Here is a 26563-nt window from a genome sequence, read left to right as displayed (position 1 = left end):
AAGAGCGCAGCTATGAATATTTTTGTACAAGTCTTTGTGTCCATTATCTCTTTGGGGTAGAAAAACATATTCTTATATATGAGTTCAAAAAAATATTTTCACTAGGGAAGTCATAGTTAGTGGATTATCTGAAAAAGATCTGTGTGTTTTAGTGGACCTCAAGCTCAGTATGAGTCAGTTGTAGTGACAGCCAAAAAAATCCTGAATTGATCTTGGATTGTATTGAGTTTTAGCTTCCAGGAATAATGAAGTAACAATCTCACTATACCCTGACTTGGTCAGATCAGATTTTTATTTATTTATAACCCTTAACCTTCTGTTTTAGACTCAATACTGTGTATTGGTTCAAGGCAGAAGATTGGTAAGGGTTAGGCATTGGGGGCCAAGTGACTTGGAGCAGATTTGAACCTAGGACCTCCTATCTCCAGCCCTGACTCTCTATCCACTGAGCCACCCTAGCTGCCCACAAAGTGCTCAGTCTTGCCCACTGTAGTTTAGGAAGGATATTGACAAACTGAAGAGTGTCCAGAGGCAGGCAACCATAATTGCAAAGGGCTTTGAGTGCATGCCATATGCTAATGGCTTGAAGGGAAAAGAAATGTTCAACCTAGAGAAGAATAACTGAAGAGGAACACAATAGTTGGACTGTCATGGGGAAGAGGGACTAGATATGTTCCTCCAGAGTGCAGAACCAGGAATAATGAGTGCAAGTGGCAAGAAGGCAGAAAAAAATCCCTAAAATTTGGAGCTATCCACGAGTGGAATGATGTACCTTTGGAGAGAGTGGATCTACTTCTCAACAGTAGTCTTTAAGCAGAGATTAAATGACCACTTTAAGGGTGTAGGTTAGACGTGTAGGTAGACGGCCACTGAGATCCTATCCATTTCTACAGTTCTGTAAAGACTGTAATAAATTTTAATTTTCATTTTAGTGTTGCATGGATGAGCCCCTTTTCAGATATATTGTTGTCACATTTCATTTTCATAATTCAGATTATTATTTCTAAATGTGTTTCTATTATTTATATTGTTTCTGTAGTTATTATTTCTAGACTACTTGTTCCTAAAGTTTCCATTATTTCTGAGCACCTGATTTCAGCTTCTACAGTTTAATATTAAGTGATCCCTTTTCTGCATAAATAATACATTGGTATCTAATTTGTAGATTCTTGCAAAGGAGTCATGACCACCCCATAATTTGCATTTCCTTTTTCAGTTTTTTTCCTTAATACTTTTATTTCTTTCTTTAATGCCTCCACCAAGTCACTTTAATCTTCATCTCCCTTTTCATAGCCATTATATATATATATATATATGGGTGTGTGTGTGTGTGTGTGTGTGTGTATATGTGTGTGTGTGTGTATATATATATATATAGCCACTCTCCTTAATTCTTCAAGGTTCATACTAGTCCAACTAAGATAGCTGGTTTAAAAATAGTCCTTGACCACTCTGCAACAATTTTTTACAAATTGCCTTCTTATCTGTCTGACATCCCTTTCTCTGATCAGATCCAGATCTATATATCTACCTCCCAGCTTGATAGGTCTGTCCATGAACTAGGAAGGTTTTTTCACCTATCTCTTGTCTGAGATCTTTAAATTTTGCCTAAGAACCAAGTCTGTCAGAACATGCTCTTGTGGCTCTTAGTACTGCCTCCCTAGTTGTACATAGTTTCATGTAATCATTTTCATTATTCACATTCCATCATGAGTCTTGCCAGGGCAATTAACTACTCCCCTTCCCTGAGCCTGATTGGCAAGAGAGATTATTTTATTTTTCTCCCTTTCTGTTAAAAATGCCTGTAATAAATTTTAAAAGCCAATCCAGGTGGGGTCATGTTTGACAAATAGTCTCTGGCTTTTTGATAACCACCATAGGCTCATCCTCAAAAGAAGGGTATGCTGCTTATATTTCTCAATATCTTGAGAGGTGAATGGTGTTTGATGTCTTACAGAAACTAACTCTTCTTTATGATTAAAGATGGGTACTTCTCTTAAGAGGAATAGAATTGTAGCTAGATTTTTTCATGTTTCTTTCTCTTGGTTTCCTGTTTGAGTTGCCATAAAGTAGGTGAAAGGAGGAGAAGGAGTAGGAAGAGAAAGAGAGATGGGTTGGGTAGAGTGAGAGGTAATTTTGGTAAGTTGAGAGATAATTTGGGCTAGTTGAGAGATGTTTTTTTCAAGGTATTCTATCTGAGTCTCAATTAAGCTATCTTTCCATTGTTTTTTCTTGTTGGAGAGAAATAGATAAACTATTTGGTAAATTTGTAAGGATCCTATCAGAATGAATAATCCCAGAAATGGTAATAACTGGAGACAACCTAAAATTGTGAGCTGTGCCAGCTCCATAAAGCTCTCCAAGAGTGGAAGTTTGAGATAGGCTGGAAACTGCTCCTTCAGAATGTGTGCCATGATCTCCAGCACCATACTGAATTGCCTATGTAGTCTTAAAATTCTAGAGGGAAATAATCATTACAGAAGATTAAAAGATTAATCCAACTTCTACCTGGCTCACCAGAAATGAAGGGGTTAAAATTAGAAGCTTGATAAAGATAGGAGAGCAGTTTAACAAATTTTTGTTTTAATTGAGAAAAGATAGTAAAGACAGAAAGATAGGAAAGGGAGAGATATTTAGCTATCTACCCTAGTTCTACCTAAAAACTACCTAAATCTTCTTATATAACCTATAAACTACTTAAAAACTGTCATTTGAGAGAGTCTCACTAATAACTCTTCAGCGTAACTGACCAGGCTGAAACATACACACACACGCACACATATATAATATACACTATATATCTAACTAACTTAATAAACAATGTACAGTTACCAACACACACATTCTCCTTCAATCAGATTCTACAGCAACCAACTGTCACCAGCAACTGCCAGAATCACCCTGCCCTCAGAAAACCTTAGAGCAAAAGGCCCCTTCTCACACTTCATGCTTGCCTTTATATCTCACTGTCCAACTATCATTTTTACCTCATTTCCTTTAACTATGGGCTGGTCTCCATGGTAACAGAACCTCTTATCTTTGGGCCTGGCTCTCTGTCTACTGTTCCAGCCAACTCTTTCTCCAGTTAAATTAGAGCAAGGGATTAAGAATTCCCTTTTACAAGACTTATGAGCAGGGGGTCAACTAAGTGGCTCAGTGGATTAACAGCCAGGCCCAGAGATGGGAGGTCTTGGATTTAAATCTTCCTTCAGTCACTTCTTAGGTGTATGACTTTAGGAAAGTCACTTAATCCCCATTGCCTATCCCTTATTAATCTTCTGCCTTAGAGAGAAGGTAAGGGGGGGAAAAGACTTATGAGCAGGGGAGTGACAACAAAAGAATTCAATAAGAAGTATTTACATTTACTGCTAATAAAGGTGATGGATGGTTAGGGTGCTTGGAAGGGAACAAATGGATAACAGCTTATGGGAAGGACAGACTGGAGGGTATCATTACTGTTCTTGCCATTTCTTCCTTTCTTGTCATTCACCCACTCTTTTTCCTCCCTAGAGCCCTGAGGATGATGACCGGAAAGTCCGAAGGAGAGAAAAAAATAGAGTTGCTGCTCAAAGGAGTCGGAAAAAGCAGACCCAAAAGGCTGATAAACTTCATGAGGTGAGTGTCATTATGGGCAGTGAATACTCATCATTTGGCCCTTAATACTTATCAGCTTTGTAAAGCTTTGTAAATAGGAGTTATTATTGTTCCTATTATTATTATCAAGGACATATCTCTGTCAATAATTACAGACATTGAATACTCACTGTGTGCAAAGCCACATAGTCACTGGTTATGCACCAAGTGTACTATAGCTAATATTTTTTCAAGGTAAATGTCTATTGAATACTCGGTCATTTTTATTCATCAAATTAAAGAAACTCAACTTTAATCTTATATTTTAAAAACTAAACTGTTAAACTTTACTTTAAAAATGAAAACTTAAATAATGAAACAGAAAATTCCATTTTTTTTATTTTGTTTTAGAGTCATTAGGGTATGCCTGGGCACACTCAGCACACCCTGTACTCATATCTATCTATGCATGCCATCACTCTCTCCACTGAACAGAATTTCTTCTTCTCTTCATTCAACCAAAAGTCATTTAAGCAGCTGCTATGTACCTTATGAAAGGAGCATGGCGTAATGGGTAGAAGGCTGGCTTTGGAATCAGGAAGCCTTGGGTTCAAGTCCTGTCTCAGACACATATTACCTTTAAGACTTGGGCAAGTCAGTGCCCAATGGGGAATTGTCTCATTAATGTTTTTCCATACCATTGCAATTACAGGTCTGAATTATAATAGCAAAAGTATTCTATTCATTGTGCCAGATTCAGGAAGAGATACATGGAGGTAAATAAGGCATATTTTTTCTATTACTCAAGGAGTTTATAGCTCAGTGAAGGAGATAAGGCCTGTTTGATTAACGTAATACAAATGAAATCAAATTAAGGAGAAATTACTCACAACTGAGGGGTTCAAGTATAAAAATTAAGTTATCTCTCTAGTAATTACTATAATAATTAAATTAGTCTCTAGTAATAAAAATATTATATTTTATGAGGTTTATTAAGGATTATTAGAATCAAGGATACAAAATAATAACCACATTTGTGCCCAGGGCTGATTAGCCCATTCAAAGCTTACTTACTACATCATTGCAACGGCCGAGCAGAGAGAGCGAGAGCATAGAAGAGAGAGAGGTAGGCTTTACTACCAGTTTAAATACTAATTGTGATCTCGCCCAGGTGGAGACTCAGGTGAGATTATAGGGAATTCTGGGAAATACCAAGGATTTCTGGGGATTGAAGTCTAGAGTTCAAAATCTCCATTTTAAACAAGGAAGGCTTCATCCTATGGAAATGACAGAGAAAGGAAGAAAGGAAGAAAGAAAGAAAGAAAGAGAGAGAGAGAGAGAGAGGAAGGAAGGAAGAAAAAAGTTTCACATATAAGGAAGGAATGGTGCTAGCAAAGGTTGGGAAGGTGGGAACATGGGATTATAGTTATAAAACTAGAAGGGACTTCAAATGTCATTTGATTTAGCTCCCCCCCTTTTTTTTAATCACATGAAGGGACGGACCAGCTCACCATGGCAGTATTTATCACATGTGGAATTGGAACCCAATTCCCAAACTCCAGTGCTCCATTTTCTGGTCTGCATTGGGGAATGATGACTGCCCCTACTTTGGAGTACAGAATAAGCGAACTTAGAATTGTGTAAGATATGATAGGAAATGTAGGTTGGAATAAGATCACAGAGGGTCTTTAATTCCAGACTAAGGCATTCACCTAAGAATATTCTGGGCTGGATCCATAGTGTTTCTGGCCCAGAAACTGTGTTCTGTCTGTTTTCCTGACCAAATCACTTACTCTGACAGTGCCACAGGCAGTTCTATAAGATGATGAACTGCAGAAAAAGTTATAGATCTTCATTAACAAGAGGGAATTTTCTTACCAACAATTCCCCAAAGCAATGAAATCACCACAAGGGAGAAGAACATGATAATTTCCCTTTAAGACATCAACCTCAAAGGTTAGAGGACTACTGTAAACACCTTGATCTTCCCCTAGAATAGCCTCTAACTGATTTCTGAGTTTTCAAATGTATCAAGAGCATTCTTGGGCTCTCGTCCTTCCCTCATCTCCATAGTTGTGTTTATAGGTCAGAAAATGTTTTAATAGGATTTCACATGCACACACAATGGCTACTAGAATTAGGGTTCTGATGTGGGGAGGAAGAAAGGATGATAATAACATTGGATGTGTTTGTGAAGGGAGGGAAATCTAAGCCCAGCTCCTCAGTTCACCAGCTCTGATTCAATCCATTCACTTTTTTTCCTCATCATCTATGGATTCAAGTATAGAAATTTATGCACGTAAGAATTTATGAGCTCAAGAGGGCAATTAGGTGGCTCAGTGGATAGAGGACCAAGCCTAAAGATGGGAGGTCCTGGGTTCAAATGTGGCCTCAGATATTTACTATCTATATGACCCTGGCCAAGTCACTTAACCTCCATTGCCTAGCCCTTACTGCTTTTCTACCTTGGAACTGATACATAGTGTTGATTCTAAGAGAGAAGGTAAGATTTAAAAAAAAAGAATTTGTGAACTCAGCTCTTTGACCTAGAGACTAGGCAATGTCTAAAAAAGTCAGTGAACTTAAGTGACTTGGCCAGTGACAGTGATATTATCTATCAGTGGCAGGACTTGAAGCTAGATCTTCCTTATTCCAAAACGATCACTCTATACCATGCTGCCTATCATTAGTAATTTTATGATTATTCTAGTCACGTACCTGCATAAATCCTAAGATGTTTGTCCTTGTCTTGAGTGCTTCCAGTTAAGAGTCTGCAATCTCTTTAGACTCTTTATCAGGTAATCCTTTGTTCCTCTTAAATATCAGTTATAGAGGCAGCTATGTGTCTTAGTGAATAGAGCACCAAGCTTGGAGTCAGAAAAACCTGAATACAAATTTGGCCTCAGATACTTACTAGCTCTGTGACCTTGGGCAAGTCACTTAACCTCTGTCTGCCTCAGTTTCCTCATCTTTAAAATGGGAATAATAAAAATAGCACCAGTCTTCCAGGTAGGGCTCAAATAAGATCATTTTAAAATGCCTGGCACATAGTAAGCACTATAAATGTGTTAGCTATTAGTATTATTATTATTATCACCTAATCCAATGGTCTTTCCCCAGTTCTTATTCTCCTTGACCTCTCTGAAACATTTTCCCAGGATAATTAGCAATAGAGAGATGGAGAGATGCTCCTCTTTTGTTTTGCTTCTGAGATCTCTGCCAGGAATGGCCTTTGAAGTGGAAAGGGTAGAACAAAAATTACTATTAGAGAGCTGATACTCAAGCTAACTTATCTATAGTCAGAGAGCACCTACTTGTTTATGGGGAGCCCAAATCATCAGATTCTGATGGACTAAATTCTACCAAAAGAATCAGCAAACTCAATAGCTGAGCTATGAAAGATTGCCCAGAATAAGAGATACCACAGAACCAAAGATCTAGAGCTGAAAGGACTTTAGGAGGACATCTGGTCCAACCCCTGCATTTTACAGATGAGGAAATGGAAGCCCAAGAAAGTTAATTGACATATCCAGGATTATACAAATAGATTTGGGACTGCATTTTAACCCAAATCCTCTAACTCCAGAATAGTGTTCTCTCTCCTATATAACAGGATTGAAGAAAAGCAAGTATTCTAGTTTAGACAAACAAAAAAAAAAGAATAGAGTGGAGGCTACAAACAACAATCCAGTGAGTGAACTTTGATTCCTAGCAAAATTTTAGAATGTTGTTATTAAAAGGATATTTAATGGATATCTAGAAACAGAAGCAGTAATAGCAAAAAGCCCAATGTGCCTTCTTTGAAAATAGATTCCATTTTTGGCACAATTAGACTTAGCAAATCAGGGAAATGTAAATTTGGTTCACCTAGAGTTTAGCCAAGTATTTGACAAAATCTCTCCTGGTATTCTGGTGGACAAGTTAGAAAGAGATGATTGAGACAATAGTATAGTTGGGGAGACACTGAATTGACAGAATGTATGGAATGGAAGAATAATAATCGCTAATGTTTCAGTGGCAGCTTGGAAGTTATTTCTGGTTCTATTCTCTTTAACATTCTTAACAACAGTGAGAGGTGGTACTGTGTAGGGAATGGAAAGCTGGTCTTGAGTCTAGGGTGATAAGGGTTCAAGTCTTGTCTCTGCCACATTGTCTGTACGACTCTGGATAAGTCATTTAATCTCTTAGTGGTCTATGCCAGTGGTATAAGATAAGTGAACCAGGTGCATGCCACCCCACAACAAAACAAAAACAAAGAAGTGCATTAAAATGTAATTGGGAAGCATCTAACAATATAAAGATAGAATAGAACATAGATAATGTTACTATGTGGCTTTCTAAGCCAATATGTGAGCCATGGGGATTCTTTTATATAGTTTAAAGATTCTCAGTTTATATTTTAAATTTGACACCATTGGCATAGGCAATTTTCTAAGTTTCTGTGAAGGTGCCAAACTGCCCTTGTAAAGGGAGTTTCCTCACTTGGGAGTTTTCTGATGAAATTAAATTTATGAGAGATAAATGTAAACTCCAACATTTTTGTTTAAAAAAAAAATTAACTTCCTAAGTCACAAAATGGGGGAAGTATAGTTAGAGATCAGTTTGAAAAATCTCTTGAGCTTTTAATGGACTGCAGGGGCTTCTGATCCTATCCATTTTCAGTCCTCTTCCCTTAAAACTCTTAAGACCCGTTTTATTTGGCCCTTCCTTACACAATTCTCTTTGAACTTAGTGGTATTTGAGCTTTTCTCTTATCCTTCATATTAGGTCATATGCTTTTTGAGGACAGAATCTGCTTATTCTCTTATTAGAAATTTTCCCCACAATTGTGGGACATGGTGGATAAAATGCTGGATTGAGAGTCATGTAGGTTCAAATCTTGTCCATGACGTGTACTCAGTATGTGACTGTACATGCTCTTCAGAACGTCAATGTCTTCTTTAAAACAGTGATGATAACCTGTACCTCCCTGTTATGATTAATAATTGAGCTAATGTTTGTAAAAGGCCAAATCACAATATAAATAGCACTTATTTGGATATTTGAATCCTTATCACTTGGCCCAAAATCTTACATAGTGGGTACTTAGTAAGTGTTTACAGAATTTAATTTAAAAAATACCTTTGGATCCACTCAACCTTATGGGATAGTTTTTAGAAAATGTTATCTCAGAACAGTTGTCAAAACTATTTCTAGAAAGGATCTGTTGGAATTGCCATCATAAGAATTCTTTATTTCATAATCATTGTGGGAGAAAAGTAGGGGATATCTTAGTGTCCCTTCTCACACTCAGTGGTCTCTTGATTATTTCTTTGCCCTGATCTATAGTAAATGTCTCGAGAATTTACTATGACTGTTTCAAACCAAAAGAATATACAGTTTCACCAAGTCCATAAAATAATTCAACAAGAGCGGCCTGAAGAGTAGTCTTGGAGGTGATATAATTTTAAAGACTCTAGGATAGGTGCTGCCCTCTGCCCTCAAACTGCCTTTCTCAAGCACACACACCTGCTAAATGATGCCTGAAATTCCTTTAACCTAGATAGAAAGCCTTCTTCATTCCACAGTGGTGGAGGTGGGGAAAGAGGCAGAAAAGGGCAATGGGGACAACCCAAGGAAAACTTCACACTCATGCCTGGGACTGGGTCTTTTTTTTCCTCTTTTTTTTTGAAGCATAAAATCTACCATGACCTTCTGTGGGGCAGAAACTCCCAGAGCAGAGATTTCAGGGTTTCTCCAGAGTTATGGTAGGGGAAGCTTTTTCCTAACCCTTGGATAGTTCTATAAATTTCCAGAGAAGGATTTTGTGAAGCCCCTTGCTTTCTTCTTCACTTCTGTCCCTATTACCTTTGACAAACAGAGTTCTCAGTTTCACATTATTGAAATGGTACAGTTAATAGGAATAATAAGCAAATCTGACTTTCTGGAAAGAAGAAAAAGTCTCTGTGGAAAATGGTATTCTAGTTCAAAGGACCATTTCCTACCTCTACACACAACACAGGGCTTTCAGAGTTATAAACCATTCAAACAGCCATTGGACCCTCCCCTGAGGTCTTCTTTCAGTATAAGCCAGCTAGATATATTTCAACCAAGAAACATGAAAAGATGCTGAAAATCTGGAATGAACATACTCATGGGTGTGTAACAATAAGAAGAGATTGTCTAGGGTCAAACTGGGAAAAAAAGTAATTCTTATCCCCATTTTGCAGATTAGGAAACTGAGACATGTACTAGCTGTGTGATCCAGGGAAGCTAAATGGCTTGCCCTGGATCACACAGCTAGTACATTGAACTCAGTTGTTTCTAGGTTCAGCACTCTGTTCACTGATCCATTTTATAAATATTACCTCATTTGATCCCTACAACAACCCTGTGAGGTAGGCACCATTTATTATCCTCACCATATAGTTGAGGCAGGCAGATATTAAATGGCTTGTCTAGAGGCACCCAGCTAGTAAGTGTCTGAGATTGGTTTTTCTTAATCCTGGCCCAATGCTCTATCCACTGCACCACCTACCCACCTTAATTCTTGCTTTATCTTGTTCATAACTTTTAGTTTAGTTGGATTTGATCACTGGATGAGTCAGGTACTTAAACTTCTTTGTAAAGCAGGTAGAAGCCAGTATTCCACAGTTTCTATCAGAAACTTCCTCCATATGGACGTTGAATGATTGATTTGTTTCAATTCAGCCCTTTCCACTGAAGTGTGATTTGCCTTAGTTTCTGTCCTGTGGAGATGGAAGAATGGAGGACACTAACTATTCACTATTGAATGCCTTTGGAGAGCACAGTCCTCAGGAAGCAAAAATCATGAGTTCCCATCCTTATAGGGGAAGCATAGTGAGGTGGAAAAAATGGGCTTGAAGTTACTTTCTTTGCCTATAAAATGAGAAAGTCAATAGAATTACCTTAAAAGCTTGTGAGATGTCTCAAGAGAGAGAATATTTTTTGTTAAGAGTTTTCCCCCAAACACATACCTTAGAGTGATATGTAAAAATATTACCTATTGTTATTAATTTGGCCCAACAGTCTCCTTCAAATGATTGCTACTGGTCAAAAAAGGGTTAAAATGGCTCAGGGAAAATCCATTCTACTTCTAGATAAACAACCCCCTTCAAAATATTTATGTTTGCCTCACTGACAGTATATTTAGCAGCAACTTGGGATGGTGCAAAGTACAGTCGAACATGGGGTTCATGACACTCCTAGGTATGAGGAACTATATTGAAAGTATGTAATAAACAAAAATGCAACAGAACATAGATAATGTTAGTATGTGGTTTTCTAAGTCAATATGCAGCTGGCAGAGATCCTTATGTATGGTTTAGTGGCCCGTATTTGTATTTGAGTTTGACTCCACTGGTGTCATATATGGTGTCACTGGCCTTGGAGTCAAAAAGACCTAAATTCAAAAAAGGACTCAAATTGAAGGTCAAGGTGGCTTCACAAATCCCCTTTAATTTTAAATCTAGGGTCTTCTCAGGAGTATCACCAATCTCCCCTCTTCCCCTCTCTATCTTATCAGCAATAGCTCACCCCTAGTTTCTTCCTGGGTAAACTGAACATAGGACCAGTACCATGGTTCTGTTGGTTCTGCTGAGTGCCGGCTTCATTAAGAAATGAACATGAAAGGAAAAATGAAGATTTCAGTGGTCTATTTTGGAAGTAACTCTCTTATGATAGCAGTTTTTCTGATACAGAAATGTGATGAAGGATAATTTCAGTGATTCAGTGTAATAGAGGTGTTCATATGAAAAACCACTTGAGTCCTTGAAAATTATCCTAGAGAAAGTAAGAGGCAGCAGGTTAGTTCAGAGAATGAGTTGGCTTCAAAGCTGGGGCTATACTAACACTTGGAAAGAAATTTTAGGGTCTCAAGAAGCAGCATCTAGAGATTTTCTTATTAAACAAACAGAGGAGGTCACCGATGAGATCATAGATTAGGGCTAAAACTGCACCTCCCTCTCCATAATACCTTTGTAATGGGAGGGGGAAGAGGTAGACACTACTATTGGGAAAATCAGGAAAAACATCTGTAATAGGTAGTCACTGAATTGAACCTTGTAGGGAACTAGGAATTCCCAGGTGTGGAAATGATAAAAGAGAGCATTTTGGGAATGGAGAACAATTTAGGTTCAAGCTCAGAGGAGACTTGTAGAATGATGTGTACGGAGATAGCAGAGGCCCTTTGGGAAGAAGAGTATTATACGTAAGAGACAGTAATGGATAATCAGATTGAAAAGACAGTCTGGAACCAGATTTTGTTGGCTTTATAAAATTTTCTATGAGTTTATATTTTATTGTAGAAGCAATCGAGAACCCTTGAAGCTTCTTAAGCAGAGGAGAGACATGGTCAAACATGACCTTTAAGAAAATCAATTTGGCAGCTATGTGGAGAATGGATTGGATGGGAAAGAGGTCATGTACAAGGAGACCAATTAGAAGATTTTGCCATTAGCCTAAATGAGAGGGGTGATAAGGGCCTGCAATGTCAAGTGGGTAAAGAGAAGAGGATAATTTGTTTATTTATTTTAACTTGTAAAAAAATATTTGAATTCCAAATTCTCTCCCACCCTTCCTCTCTTCTCCCCATACTGAAATAGTAGTCAATCTCATAAAGATTTTACAAGTATAGTTATATAAAACATTTTTTGATATTAGTCATTTTATGCATTTTATGGAAGAGATTTTTTAAAAAAAGAGAAAGAAAATGAAATATAGTATGTTTTGGTCTGCATTTAGACTCCATTAGTTCTTTTTCTGGAATTTTTCATCCTAAGTCTTTGGAATTATCTTGAATCACTGTATTGCTGTTACAGTACTGTAAATAATGTTCTCGTTCTGCTCCTTTTACTTTTCATCCATTCATGTAAGTCCAGGTTTTTATGAAATCACCCTGCTCATCATTTCTTATGTCACAATAGTATTCCATTACAATTATATACTACAACTTGTTCAGCCATCCCTGAGTTGATGGACATCCACTCAATTCTTTGCTACCACAAAAAGCTACTATAAATATTTTTGTACAAATAGATCAGGAGAAGAGGATTATTAAAGAGATGTGAGGGTAGAATGGATAAAATAGGCAACTTATTACCCCTTTGATCATCCCCTCTCTACTCCTAATTTTTAATCTTTCTTCATCCATTAGCTCTTTCTCTAGTAACAAAAAAACTTGGATATTCTCTATCTTTAAAAAAATCCTTCACTTAATATTACTATCATCTCAAGTTATTATTCTTTAATCCTTCTTTCTTTCCAAGCCAAGCTCCTAAAAAAAGGGTTCTCCATTTGTTACCTCTGAATCAAAGATGACTTTTGGATTGCAAACCTGGATGCATAAAAGTATAGAAACACCAATGTGATACGCTAATGAACTGGAATGAGCATCTAGGCTCAAATGACACATCTGATACTTACTGTCTGTGTGACTGCCATGGGCAAAGTCCACCCTTGCCCACAACTTCAGGGTTTCCTGACTGGTGGCGAATAATCAGTCAAAATAAATAACAAACGGAAGACAGCTTAATCATTACAGCCATGGGACTGCTTTGCATCTTGACAGCTGCTCCGCCATTCCCAGGCCTGAGATTTATTTTTATACCCATTTTCTTGGCATGCAGATTTCATTACCTAACACACATGTTCAAAGAGAGATAATTGGAAAAGTGATACATTAACTTTTAACAAATCACTTGATTAACATTCTATATTTTGTATAGTGATTAAAGACAGAATCAAGGTTGCACACAAGATAAATGATTTTGTCACAGGTGGCTTAATTTTCTCATCCTGTGAGATTGAGCTTACAAACAATCAAGGAAAATTACTTATTGCTTTTAATAAAATGGAGTCATTAATCAACAGTTCTTAAAAGACAATTCAACAATCATATCGCAACTCAAATTTAGACTGGTCATTTCTCAGGGTTTTTACTATGGAGTTCCTGAGTTACTGATTTGTGTAACTGAATCACTGAGGCATATTGAAGCTTAGTGTACCTGTACTGTACCTGTACATATTGTATGGGCCTCTATGATTGATTTGTGTGCTGGCTTCATGAGAAAGTTTTGGGCTTGGCCTGTAGCTGCGGTTTTGCTGGGAATTATGCAACTAAGTAAAAGTTAACTCATGATAATCTTTTTGGGATTGGGTTTAAGGGTCTGATCTTTTGGTGATGTTTTGGAGAATTAGGGTACAGGTGTTTTGCTCTTGCATTATTTCTTTTGAGACTAGGGGGAAAAATAATCATGTCAATTCATAGGTAAGGGGCATTGATGAAAGAAGTCATGCAAGGAGGATAGAGTGGGCAGTCAAATCTCACCAAGGACCACTCTGTGGTCTCCCCAGCTACCATGCGTGACTCTGTCAAGGTGTTGTGGTCCAATGGCCCCCAGCATGTGTCTATGGGGAAGTCACTACCTTTATGGGAAAATGAGTAAGAAAGAGTCGTGGGTCTAGTAAGGAAGATGATGTGTTCTATTTTAGACATGTTGCTTTTGAGATATCTTTGTATTATCTATTTGGAAATGTCCAACAGGCAATTGTAGATGTGTGATGAGCTCCAGGGAGAGATGAAAGCTGGATATATATATATATATATGTCATGTACCCAGAGATGATAGCTGAGCCCATGGAAATTGATGGGATCACTAAGAGAGAGAGTATAACGAATGAGATGAGAAAGAGTCCAGAATAGAGCTTTAGGGTATACTCATATATAGGGCAGGATGTCAGGATGTGGACGGTGATTCAACAGACTGGAGAAAACCAATAGAGCAACATCACAGAAAGAAACCGAAGGAAGAGAGAGTATCCAGAAGGAGGGAGTGATTAGCAGTGTTAGTCACTGAAAAGAGAAGAATGAGCACTGAGAAAAGGCATTGGATTTATCAGTGAAGAGAATATTAGTAATCTTGGGAGAGAGCAGTTTGGCTGTTGAGGTGAGACCGGAAGCCAGATTGAAAGCAGATTAGAAGACAGTGAAAGGGGAAGAAGTTGAGTCAACAAATGAAGACAGCTTTTAGGAGTTTGTCTGTGAAAGAAAGAAGAACCATAGAATGGCAGTAGGTAGGGGATAGTAGAATTAAGTGAAAGTTGTTTGTTTGTTTTTTTAAGGGATAGTGAAGATCAGAACCAGGGGATAAAGAAAGATTGAAAATTGAGACAAATGGGAGATGAAGCAGAAGGGATATTATGTTGAACTTTAAGGTGGGAATATCTGAATTCAATTCCTGCCTCAGGCATTTAGCAATGAGACCCTAGGCAAATCTAACTTCTCTGAACCTCAGTTTTCTTATCTAAAAAATGTGGATAATAAAAGCACCCATCTTATAGTTGTTTTGAACATCAAATGGGGGAAAATATGTAAACTGTGCAAAATTAAAACTCTCAGATACCTCCTAATACTCATCAGAAGGACAGAGTTGATTTTAAAAAAAGAAGATGAGAAATGCTGGAGTGGCTAAGAGAAACAGGGACTTTAATGCACTATTGATGGAGTTATGAAGTGGTCTGGCCACTGTGGAAAGCAATTTGAAATTATGGCCCAAAGCTTTTAAACTGTGCTTACTTTTTGACCTGCTGGTAGGTTTATACCCTAGAGAGATCAAAGAAAAAGGGAAAGGACCCATTTGTACAAATATATTTACAGTAGCTCTTCCTGTGGTGGAAAGGAATTGGAAACTGAGGGGGTGGCCCATCAATTGGAGAATGAACAAGTTATGGTGTACCTGAAGGTGATGAAATATTATTGTACTGTCAGAAATGATGAAGGGTTTATTAGATAAACCTAGGAAGACTTGTATGAACTGATAATACGTGAAATGAGCAGGACCAGGACAACAATTTATAAAATAATAATTTTGTAAAAAGCCATTCAAAAGACATAAGTATTCTGATCAATTCAGTGACCCAATTGCATTTGTAAAGAACTCATATTGAAACATACTTTGCCCCCTCTTTATAGAGCTGGTGAACTCAGAGTGCAGATTGAAGCATATATTCTTTTTTTCTGTTTGGACATGACAAATATGGGGATTTATTTTGCTCAACTATACATATTTTAAATGGGCTTTATTTTTTCTTCTAAAATTGTGAGGGTGGGGAATATGGAAGGAAGAGAATTCAGAATTTAAAATAAAAATAGAAGTAAAAAAAGAATTTGCAATCTTTAAAGTGCTATATAAATGCCAGCTATTATTATAATAAGAATCAAGTGACCAGAGAAGACAGAAAGGAATGAGATTAAAGACACAAGTATAACATTTGGCATTAGCAAAAATGGCCATCTTTTTCATCAAAGACTAGAACAAAGGAAAAGAGAATATGGGGTATCATGTGGAGAAAATTGAAAAAATGGAATGAGGGCAAAGTAGCTCTGTTGTCCACGGTAATTTCCAAACACTAAATTGGGAAGTTGCAAACACCCTTTGAAGGCTAACACCTCTTCCAAACAGCCCCCAATCCTTTATATTTGCCTACCAACTTTAGCTACTTGAGTAAGTACTCATGGAATGAAAACCCAAGTGGCCACTTGGGACCTTGAAGACTCACTGAAGGTTCTAGTTCAGACATAGATTGATTTGTAACAGTCTACCAAAGGAGTTTAAGAGCTAAGAAAGGCAGAAAACAAAGATTGGTTGAAGATGCTACTAATATTCACTCATTTAATGTATTCACTTGGTATAGAAACTGATCATGTTTTCTTCTACATTTTACTGATCTTGAAGGTTGCCCAACACACAGTTTTTCAGTATTGAAACCTGTTGTGTGCCAGGGACCTAGGGATATAAAGAAAGGCAAAAGACAATTCCTGCTCTCAAGGGACTCATAGTCTGATGGGGTAGACAACATGCAAACAGTCATGTAGACAAGATATAAATGGATAAATTGGACATAGTTGATAGAGGGAAGGTATTAACATTAAGAGGATTGAGGAGAGCTTCTTGTAGAAAGTGGGATTTTAGCTGGGACTTGGTTTGATCACAGACTCACTGAAATAAGCTCAGGAGTCTTCAGGATCTGAGGAGTGCCCTCCCTCCTGGAATTTTCTTGCCTCCTTGCATGAGGTTCAAATGCTTTTGGGAGAGCTTAGCTGCCCCACTCCAAGAAAATAATTATGTGGGGAATTTGGGTCCAAGGTACCATTGAAACAATGGCAGGACTACATCAGTATAGCAAGACATATAATAGAAAGAATTGAACTCTAGGAATCAGAAAACGAGGTCTAGTCCTAGCTTTGCTCCTAACTACTTATGGGAAATTGAGACAGTTCTTTCATCAGTGAGGTGAGCAACTACTTCAAGTTCACATAGCCATTGCCACAGAAATGCCATGAGAATTGCCTCCATTACAAAATGAGGAAGGTGGTTTATAGGGTCATAGATTTAGACCTAGAATGGGACACTTGGATGCCATCTAATCCAATCTTCTTATTTTATATATAAAAAAAATTAGAGAGGTTAGGTGATTTAGATGAGAAGGGTGAGAACTTTTTGGAGAAAATCCCATTTAAATATGGATTAACCACCTCTAAAGTACCTTCCAACTTTGATTTTCTATGGCTAGATGATTTCTAAAGTCCAGTTCAGCTCTGCCATTCCCATGTCTAATTGCTACAATCTTGCGCTTTCTCTTGTTCTTCTTTCCTTTCTCCCATTGGCTACCACCTCTAAACTCTAATTCTCTATCTCCTCAACCATTAAACTAGCCTCATTAAGCTGCTATTATAGTTTAAAACTGAAGGAAGACTTCCGGAACATCATGAACTCTAATGGATCTGTGAGCTCAGTGATGGGATGGTTCTCTATAACAGTTCAATTGCAACCTGTTCATGCCTGCTCCTCATGTGTCCTCCTCCAAGTTCAACATAAGGTGTCCATCCAGTGATCTGGAGACTTTCCTTGTTTTTTCCTGGCATGACATGAGTACTAGAGGAATTGGTTGGCCACCTCTTACCCCTCACAGTTCCCACATGACCAACCCATCTTCTCTTTCTTTTGTAAGTATCCTTGATGTCATTTCTTTTATTCCTTTTCTTCTTTTTGGAAGGTTTAGAAAAGTCCTACAAAGTGTATCCCTTTGTGCCACCCTGTGAGTTAGCTGATGAAAGAATCATCTCGATTTTATCCATTCACTCACCTCATATCCTCAGTCCATTCACCAAATCTTGTCATTTCTCCCTTCTCAACATGACTCATGTACATCCCCTTCCCTCATCTCACACAGCCATAACTCTAGTTCAGGTCCTTGTCATTTGGGGACTAATGGATTAGGAAACTGAGGCTTAGAAACAGTAACTTGCCCATGGTAAAGAGCTAATAAAAATGCACCTTTCCTGAATCCAAATCCAGCATTTTTTCCCATTATACTGTCTAGGATGACCTGGCCTGCCCCCCCCCCCCATTAATCCCCTACTCTAAACCAGCATAGTTTCTGAAGAGTAGAATCCTCGATTTGGATAGTAATTTTGCTGTTTTTGATTTCATTTTTTGCTTTAAAAAGATTTTCCTAGCAAATATAAATTGAAGTATGACAAAGGCCTCAAACTATGCTGTGGCAAATAGCTTATAAAGACAGTGAGGGGAAGGCAGCTTGAGGAGAACCAGGCCTAGAGATAGAAGATCCTGGGTTCAAATGTGACATCAGACACTTCTTAGCTGTGTGATCCTGGGAAAGTCACTTAAACCCAATTGCCTGGCCCTTACTGCTCTTTTGCCTTAGAACCAATAGACAGTACTGAGTCTAAAATGGAAGCTAAGGGTTTAAAAAAGACAAAACAAAGCAAAACAAAAAAAAGAAGAAGAAAGTCAGTGTGGTTGAATGGCATTAAATCTGATAACCTTTTAAAAAAATAACTGAAGACCAATGTGTTTTGCCTGTGTCCAGGTAATTTCTTCTAAATATAAAAATGTGGCATAGTAGTTATTTTCCACCCCCCCTTCTCAGTTCCCTCTTGATATTCTCTAGCCTCCAGCGCTTCTTTTCTCCTCCTGGCCCATCTTGATATTCCTGTGGTTTTGAAACAAGTTGAGTCCCCTACCAACAGGTCACACAGGAAAGAGAATATCACTTCTTGTTTACTTTTAAATTTCCTCTTTCTTGCTTTAGCTCAGACATGGGCCCTTCTGCAAGCTGGGGAGCCAAAGACAGACCTCCAAGAGAAAGTAATCCCTAAGGAAAGCAGAGATTCATGGCTTATCCTTTGGTTCCAGTGAGAGATGGATGAATCTGAGCCCAGCGTGGTAGAACAAGCCAAGAGGGAGGGAGCCACAGGCTTGGATGGGAGACAGCTGAGAGGCTACATGTGTTTAGTCTGTCACTAACAGATGACTGATCTCTGGCAATTCAATTAATTTCTGCAAGCATTGATGAAGCCCTTCTTACATGCAAGGCATTATGTAAGGCACAACAGAAAATGGCACACTTGCTGCCCTTGCCCTCAAGTAGCTTATACTCTACTAGGAAAGATATGATAGGAATACAAGTAAGTGTAAGACAAAGTGTGTTGTGATTGGGGCAGAGGAGAGAACTAGACAAAGGGATTGGAGCAAAGTGAAAAATCCTTTCTGGTCTGGGAGATGAAGACATGGTGGAACAGGTGGAATCTGAGCTGAGCCTGAGGAAGAAAAAGATTCTGGAAGGTATTCTAGGCACAGAGTGGCCTGTATGAATAAATACATAGAGCAGGAGATACAATGTCAAGTCCAGGGAACATCTAGTGGTAATTAATTTCACTTGGAACACAGTGTTCTGTTCACGAAGGAAAGAACTCTAACAATTGTCCCGAAGTGGAAAGGACAGCTTGAGAGATGGTGGGTTCTGCCTCCTTAGTGGTATTCTGGCAGAGACTTTTGAAATGCTTGGATGGGGTAGATTAGCTGGCTATCTAAGCCCCTTGCAGATCTCAAATTCTGTGATTTTACATTTCTGTTGATGATGGTATGAAATCTATTGAAATATGGAATTAAACCTGTGTATATAAATATATCGGCTTATAGATATTTCTATCTCAATATAGTCATATTTATATAGTCTTGTTTCAGTATTTCAATATTGATATTGATATTATGTTTATATTATATATGGATAGATATAAACATGTTTATATATGTAGGCTTAATTCAATATTTAAATGGATCTTTGATCTCAACTGTGTGAGGACTTGTTCCAGAAGTATAAATCAAAAGTCATTAGCCTTCTTATCCTGCATAATTCTTGTCCATTATTTCTAATAATTCATCTTCCTAAGTCTTTCTCCAGACAAGTATTTCTTTTCCTTTTTTTGTCAAGCATATTTCATTATTAGTCTTTTGGAGCTTTGGATGTCATTGTATTGATTTCAAAGTTCTTTGTTTTTTTCAGGGTTGTTTCGGTAAAAACAAAACAAAATGAGAAACAGGAGAATAATATTTTAAATACATAAAATCAAATGTGTCAGATTGCATAGGAAGTCTGAAATGACAGTTATAAAAAAAAAGTTTTTTTGTCCTTATACCCCAGGTTAAGAACCTCTGCTCTCTAGATCTTTAAAACACTTTGTAGCAGTCAGGCCAGGAGTGGCACAGAGGATAAAATGCCAGATCTAGAGTAAGGAAGACAAACTCATCTTTCTAAGTTCAAATCTGGTCCCAGATAATTACTAGTTATATAACCTTGGGCGAGTCACTTAACCGTTTGTCTTTGTTTTTTCATCTGTGAAATGAACTGGAGAAGGAAAAGTCATATCTGGTTTGGCTTTGCCAAGAAAACCCCAAATGTGGGCAGGAAGGGTCAGATACAACCAAAAAATGACTGAATAGGAGCTCGTCCAGCCCTCAGTTCCTGCCCTGGTGGGATCAGTAACTGATATCAAAGGATAATAGGATTTAAAACTGCAAGATACCTTACTGATCATCTCCTAGTGATTTTCTCAAGGTTACGAAGTAGCAGAAGTGAGATATGAATTCAGGTCGTCTGACTCTAAATTCAACCTTCTTTCTACTGGAATCATAGTCTAGAGCTAAAAAAGACTTTGGAATCCATCTAGTATGACTTTCTCATTAAAAGATGAGGTAACTGAGGCCCCCAAACATTAAATGAATTGCCTAATGTCACAGAAGTTGTAAATATCAGAATCATGATTTGAATCCAAACCTTTTACTACAGCTGTATCATTCTGTCTCTCTGCTTTTCTTTTTAATGCTTATATCCTTGGTACTTTTAAAAAACCTTTACCTTCTGTCTTAGAAACAATACTGTATATTGGTTCCAAGGCAGAAGAATGGTAAGGTCTAGGCAATGGGGGTCAAGAGACTTGCCCAGGGTCACACAGCTAGGAAGTGCCTGAGGCAAGATTTGGATCCAAGATCTCCCATCTCTAGAACTGGCTCCCAATACAATGAGCTCCCTAGCTACCTACTTTCTTGCAGCCTCCTCTCCTTCCTCATCTGCCAGTTATCTGCCTCTTCTTACCTCCTGTGTTCTGTCCACTTTGCTGCTCTCTATTCTGTCTCCCATGACCCACAGAAGGATTTATCCCATTTAGTCTGACCTCTGACTTTTTGGAACCACATAATATGAATTATCAACCACCAAGGGAATTATTGGGAGGCTAGTGGAGGACAAAAGAAGGTGACTAGTGTATGGATGTACTTGACTGGTCCTTTGTGAGCATGCATCAGAAAGATGGAAAGAATGGATGCTGCTGCTGCTGCTAAGAAATTCTGAGGAATGGATAAGGGAGTTCACCTTCAGGTAAAATTTAACTTGAATTGTCTCATTGTTCTCAGTAGAGTAAAAGGCAAGTTCATCTGCTATAAATATGGATGTAGGAGCTTCTGTTTCCTGGAGAAATGAGAAGAAAAATTTTGTAACAGGTGCTATGGGAAATAAGATAGGGAGTTAATAAGAGTAGAGTTGGATTGCCAAATAGCAGAGACCCAGTTGAGGTTATAGCCACAAACTGGTCAATGAAAGGGTCATGCCAATTGAATTTCTCTATGACATAAAACCGAGAGTCACAATTGGTGGATGGATGACATATCTGAGATTCAAAAAAATCTGGATGGAGTGAAATGATGAACTCAAACCAACCTCCCAACTCTTGCCTCTTGTTCCTCTTTAGACCACTTGAAAAAGGACTGGTATCAGACATCTTCTCAAAAGTCACTCAATACTTAATCCTTTGCAACTTCAAACTCATCCTTACCATTCTATTGAAACTACTCTCTGAATGATCACCAATAATCTTTCAATTGATAAATTTAGAGCTTTTACTTAGCTACCATTCCTCCATGATTTCTGTGTGTTTGTTGCTACTGATTCCCCTCCCACCTTCCTCCTTGATGCCTTCTTGTCCCTTGGAACTTCGGATACCACACTGTCCTTGGTTTTTCCTCCTGAGATCCACATTTCCTAGAGCCTACTAAGTATAACTAATTAGATGCTGGCATTTCAAACTTGACATATTCCATACTGAATTTATTATATTTTACCCAAAACTCCCTCCTCTTTCTAACTTCATTATTTTTGGCAGTCAAACTACTCATCCTCCAGTAATAGATACTTAAACCTCAGTTACCTTTCATTTTTCCCTCTTCCTCATTGCCCAAATTTCCAAATTCTGTCAGTTCTGCCTCCAAAATATCTGTTGAATCTCTTTCCTTCATTCTTTTTCCACTGGCATGCCCCCCCTCGCTGAAGCATCCATTCCCACCCACTTGGACTATTAAAATATCCTCCTACCTACCTATCTCCCTGTTTCTAGCATCTCTTCTCTCCAATCACTTTTATAGCCCTGGCAGATCCATCTTCCTGATGTATAGATTAGATCTAGATTATGTCAGTCTAGGACTCAGAATTCTTCCTATCAGCTCCCTATCAACTATTGAATTAAGTCTAGCCTTTAGCCCAATATTAAGAGCCTAAATAATCTCACATTACCCTGAATTTCCAGCCTTTATGTATTTCTCCCAACTATGTATGGCATGGATTGTGTATGCACTGTGTATTCTAGCCAAAGCTCATTATGATGCATCTTCTATCCTTGTTTTCTTCTTTCCAATCTCCCTATGCCTAAAATGCACTTCTCCCCTTCTCCACCTGGTGAATTCCTATCTTGCCTTCAAGCCTCAGATTAAATGTCCCTTTTTTAAGGAAGCTTTCCCCAGTGCCCCCCTCCACTGGACATTATCCTCCTTTCTTTCCTCAAACCTCCCATAGTACTTTGTGTCTTTTCTATCTACTCATTCTATTTTGTATGCTAATTATTTGTGCATATTTCTTTTCCCACTGTAGATTATAAATTTCATTATGGAAAGAACTCTTTAAACTGTATATGCAGTAATACAAATATTGTATGACCATCAACTATGAAGGACTGAACTGCTCTCACAATGAAAAGATTCAAGATAACCACAAGGGACTCATAGAAAGAAAAGTCAGAGCCTGAATACAGATCAAAGCATACCATTTTTTACTTTATTTCTTTCATGAGTTTTTTCTTATATGTCTTCTTTCACAGAATGAGGAATGTGGAAATGCATATTGCATGACAGCACTGATGTCAGATTATTCACTATCTTGGGGAATGGGGATCAGAGAGAGAAGAGGGAGAGAGGGAGGAAGAGAATCTGAATCGTAGAATGTCAGAAAACAGTTGCTAAAATTTTGTTACATGCAATTGGAAATAATAAAGAATCAATTAAAATATAGGTATATATTCTGTGTACCTATATATATGTGTGTGTGTAAATATAGGTACACACTCACCATGCCTAACATAGTATTTAATATCTGTTGAATTTAACTGAACAAAAGTCAAAGACACAAAAAATTCAAAATTAACTTTTATTTGTTTTATATAAATTAGGCATCCACTTATATGTGGATGTTAAAACTTCTTTTTTTAATTTTTTAAAAAAATTTATTTAATTAGATGATTTAGAATATTTTTCCATGGTTACAAGACTTGTGTTCTTTCCCTCCCCTCCTCCCACCCCCTTCCCGTATCTGATGCACAATTCCACTAGGTTTAACATGTGTCATTGATCAAGACCTATTTCCATATTATTAATATTTGTACTAGGGTGATCATTTAGAGTCTACTTTCCCAGTGATAGCCCCAACAATCAATGTGACCAAGCAGTTGTTTTTCTTCTGTGTTTCTTTCCCCACAGTTCTTTCTCTGAATGTAGATAGCATTCTTTCTCATATGTCCCTCTGAATTGTCCTGGATCATTGCATTGCTACTAGTAAAGAAGTCCATTACATTTCATTTTACCACTGTGTATCAGTCTCTGTATACAATGTTCTCCTGGTTCTGCTCCTTTCACTGCATCAATTCCTGGAGGTCATTCCAGTTCACATGGAATTCCTCCACTTTATTATTCCTTTGAGCACAATAGTATTCCATCATAGATGTTAAAATTTCTGATTGTAAGCTCCCCAACACTTAGACAATAAATGCTAATTACAGGATAGGACACAGTGGGCTTAGCAGTAAATTATTTGGAAAAATGCCATTGAGTTTTTTAGATGACTGCAAATTCAGTTAAAATTTGAGAGTGTGATGTGCTTGTCAAAAAATCCAATTCGATCTTAGGCTACACAAATAAAAATGCAGTGTTTAGAACAAAGGAGGTGAGGGATCTGTTGTATTCCAGACTTCTGAAGTATGGCTTTCTGTTCCAGATGCCGCCCTTTCTAAGGGACAATGGCAAGCTAAAGCATACCCAGAGGAAGACTGTAAAGTTATTACATGAGATGATAGTTGAAAGAACACGGTATTTTTCATCTGGAAAATGGAAGATTAAGGGGAAAGAAGATAAATGGCCTTCAAATATTTGAAGGGATTATTTTGGATGACTCCTAACAGCAGAACTGAGTCCAGTGAGAGGAAGATGGAGGGAGAAAGATTTTCACATCATAGCTCACTACTAATACTTAAAGCTATTCCACAATGCTTTATGAAGTAATGAGTTCTCCACCATTGGAAATATTTAAGCAAAGACCAGATGACCACCTATCTAGGATATTAGAGAGGATTCTTGCATTACATTGGAGACTGATCTAGATGACCTTACTGAATTCTAGGATTTTACATTTCTGTTATACAGTACTACAGATTTAATAGGAAAATGTTTTATTGTTGTTAAATCATGTCCAACTCTTTGTGACACCATGGACCATACCATCCATGGGATTTTCTTGGCATAGATATTGGAATAATTCTTTTTCCAGTGTGTCCCCCCCCCCCCATTTACAGATGAGAAACTGAGTTAAACAGAGGTCAAGTGCATTGCTCAGGATCACACAGCTAATAAATGTCAGAGGTTGAATTTGAACTCAAATCTTCCTGATTCCAGGCCAATACTCTATCTACTGTGCCTCCTAGCTGCCTTCAAGGAGATATCTAGGTTCTGAGTAATCAGTTTGGAAGCTTGTGTGGCTATTTGGGACAGTTTTATGAAGAAAAATTAATTTTGAGAGACTAAAGAAATGGGGAGATAGCCCTAGAAATTATTTCTACCCTTTTTCTCTTCTTCCAGGAATATGAGTGCTTGGAGCAAGAAAACACCTCCCTTCGGAGAGAGATTGGGAAGTTGACAGAGGAGCTGAAGCATCTGAATGAAATGCTCAAGGACCATGAGAAGATCTGTCCTCTGCTTCATTGCCCTATGAACTTTGTACCTGGGACACGGCCTGACTCCATCACCAACTGCCTGCCCAGATGAGGTCCAAGGACTCTCCTTGCCACAGGGTGAGGGAGAATGCCTGATGGGTGTCAGGGAGGATGCCTGATGGGTGTCGAGCAGGATGAAAGGCTTTCCAATTTATGCCTTCATGTACAAGGCTTTGTGACCAGAACTCTTTATCCATGAGGTGGTGGTGAAACCCTGTCTTGTCTCCTAATCCTCTGAACACTTAAGTGGACACTCAAGTCTTTAGTTTCACTTTTTGTCTATTTGGGCATTTAGTAACTTTCAGCTGTCACTCAAGATACTAGATGTCTTTCCTCCTTCCCATTAGAATTTGGTTAATAAAAGTTATTTTTATCTCTTCCTCAGCATCTTATTTCTCTAGGACTCCAATCCCCATAGAATGTGACATTTCAGTTAGGGTTTGGGTTTTGTTTTGTTTTCCTGTTGCTAAAGTCCTCTAACCTTAACTTACTTGTTTCTTGGCCAGTTTGATTTCATTTTTGATGTTTTAGTTTGATGATTATCTTCATCATTCCTATTTTACTTCACAGATTTAGAACTAGATGAGACATTAGGAAATCATCTTGTCCAACTGTCTCCTTGAAAAAAAAAAGCTTTCTTAAAGCAATTATGGACATGGGAAATAGTAATAAACATGAGCATTTCCATATACAGAGAACAGAAAAAAAGGTTATGTATGAAACCATGAATATCTTTTAGGTATAGATTCTTATAAGCATATATTAAATTTGACATTGTGGTACCAACATTGCTTTAATTGTCTGTGTTCCCCTTTGAAATTCCTTCTCCTCGTTTCTATGATTATAATTAGTAAGCATTTGTGTATATATTAGAAACTATACCTTTTTTATAGATAGAGAAACTGAGGCTGAGACTGTATCCCCAAGATTGGCTTGCCAATTGGCAACCCAAGAAATTGTGGCTGACTCAAAGATAACCCATTCCAACTAATGGAAAAACAATTTGAAGTTTATGTTCTACTGACATGAATTTCATCTTTGAGGACAGTGAATGATACATTCAAGGAATGATACATGAAAGAAAGGATGTGGTGGATGGAGAGGGTGCTTTATAGGATTTCTCTTCCCATCTGCCCCCTCCCCTATAAATGGAGCAATCAAAATATGTTCTTAGGATGTACAGAGGAACATTTAGCTGGTAGTATGCTTGTTGCTTGTGTGGGATAGGGATAAGATTGTTTTAACAATGGAAAGAAATTATCCAAATAAGTTTCCAGGGCACAGGAAGCATGAAGCTGAAGCTCTGTAGGTAAACCTAGGAAT

General features: G+C 37.9%; 1 protein-coding gene across 1 annotated transcript in view; it reads left to right on the top strand.

Moving 5' to 3' along the window:
* The window catches only part of BATF3 (basic leucine zipper ATF-like transcription factor 3), a 31166-nt gene extending 5140 nt beyond the window's left edge, over window positions 1-26026 (top strand). Inside the window, exons 2-3 of the mRNA XM_001366865.4 lie at window positions 3511-3615; window positions 25107-26026. Of these exons, the coding sequence (XP_001366902.1) occupies window positions 3511-3615; window positions 25107-25292 (291 nt within the window). The 3' untranslated portion in view covers window positions 25293-26026. The remainder of the gene's footprint in view (window positions 1-3510; window positions 3616-25106) is intronic.
* The last annotated feature ends 537 nt before the right edge of the window (window positions 26027-26563 follow it).

The sequence above is a fragment of the Monodelphis domestica genome, chromosome 2 (genome assembly GCF_027887165.1).
Source record: "Monodelphis domestica isolate mMonDom1 chromosome 2, mMonDom1.pri, whole genome shotgun sequence".
In the NCBI taxonomy this organism is placed as follows: domain Eukaryota; kingdom Metazoa; phylum Chordata; class Mammalia; order Didelphimorphia; family Didelphidae; genus Monodelphis; species Monodelphis domestica.
Note: the sequence above shows the minus strand (reverse complement) of the source record. Positions and strands in the feature narration are given on the sequence as shown.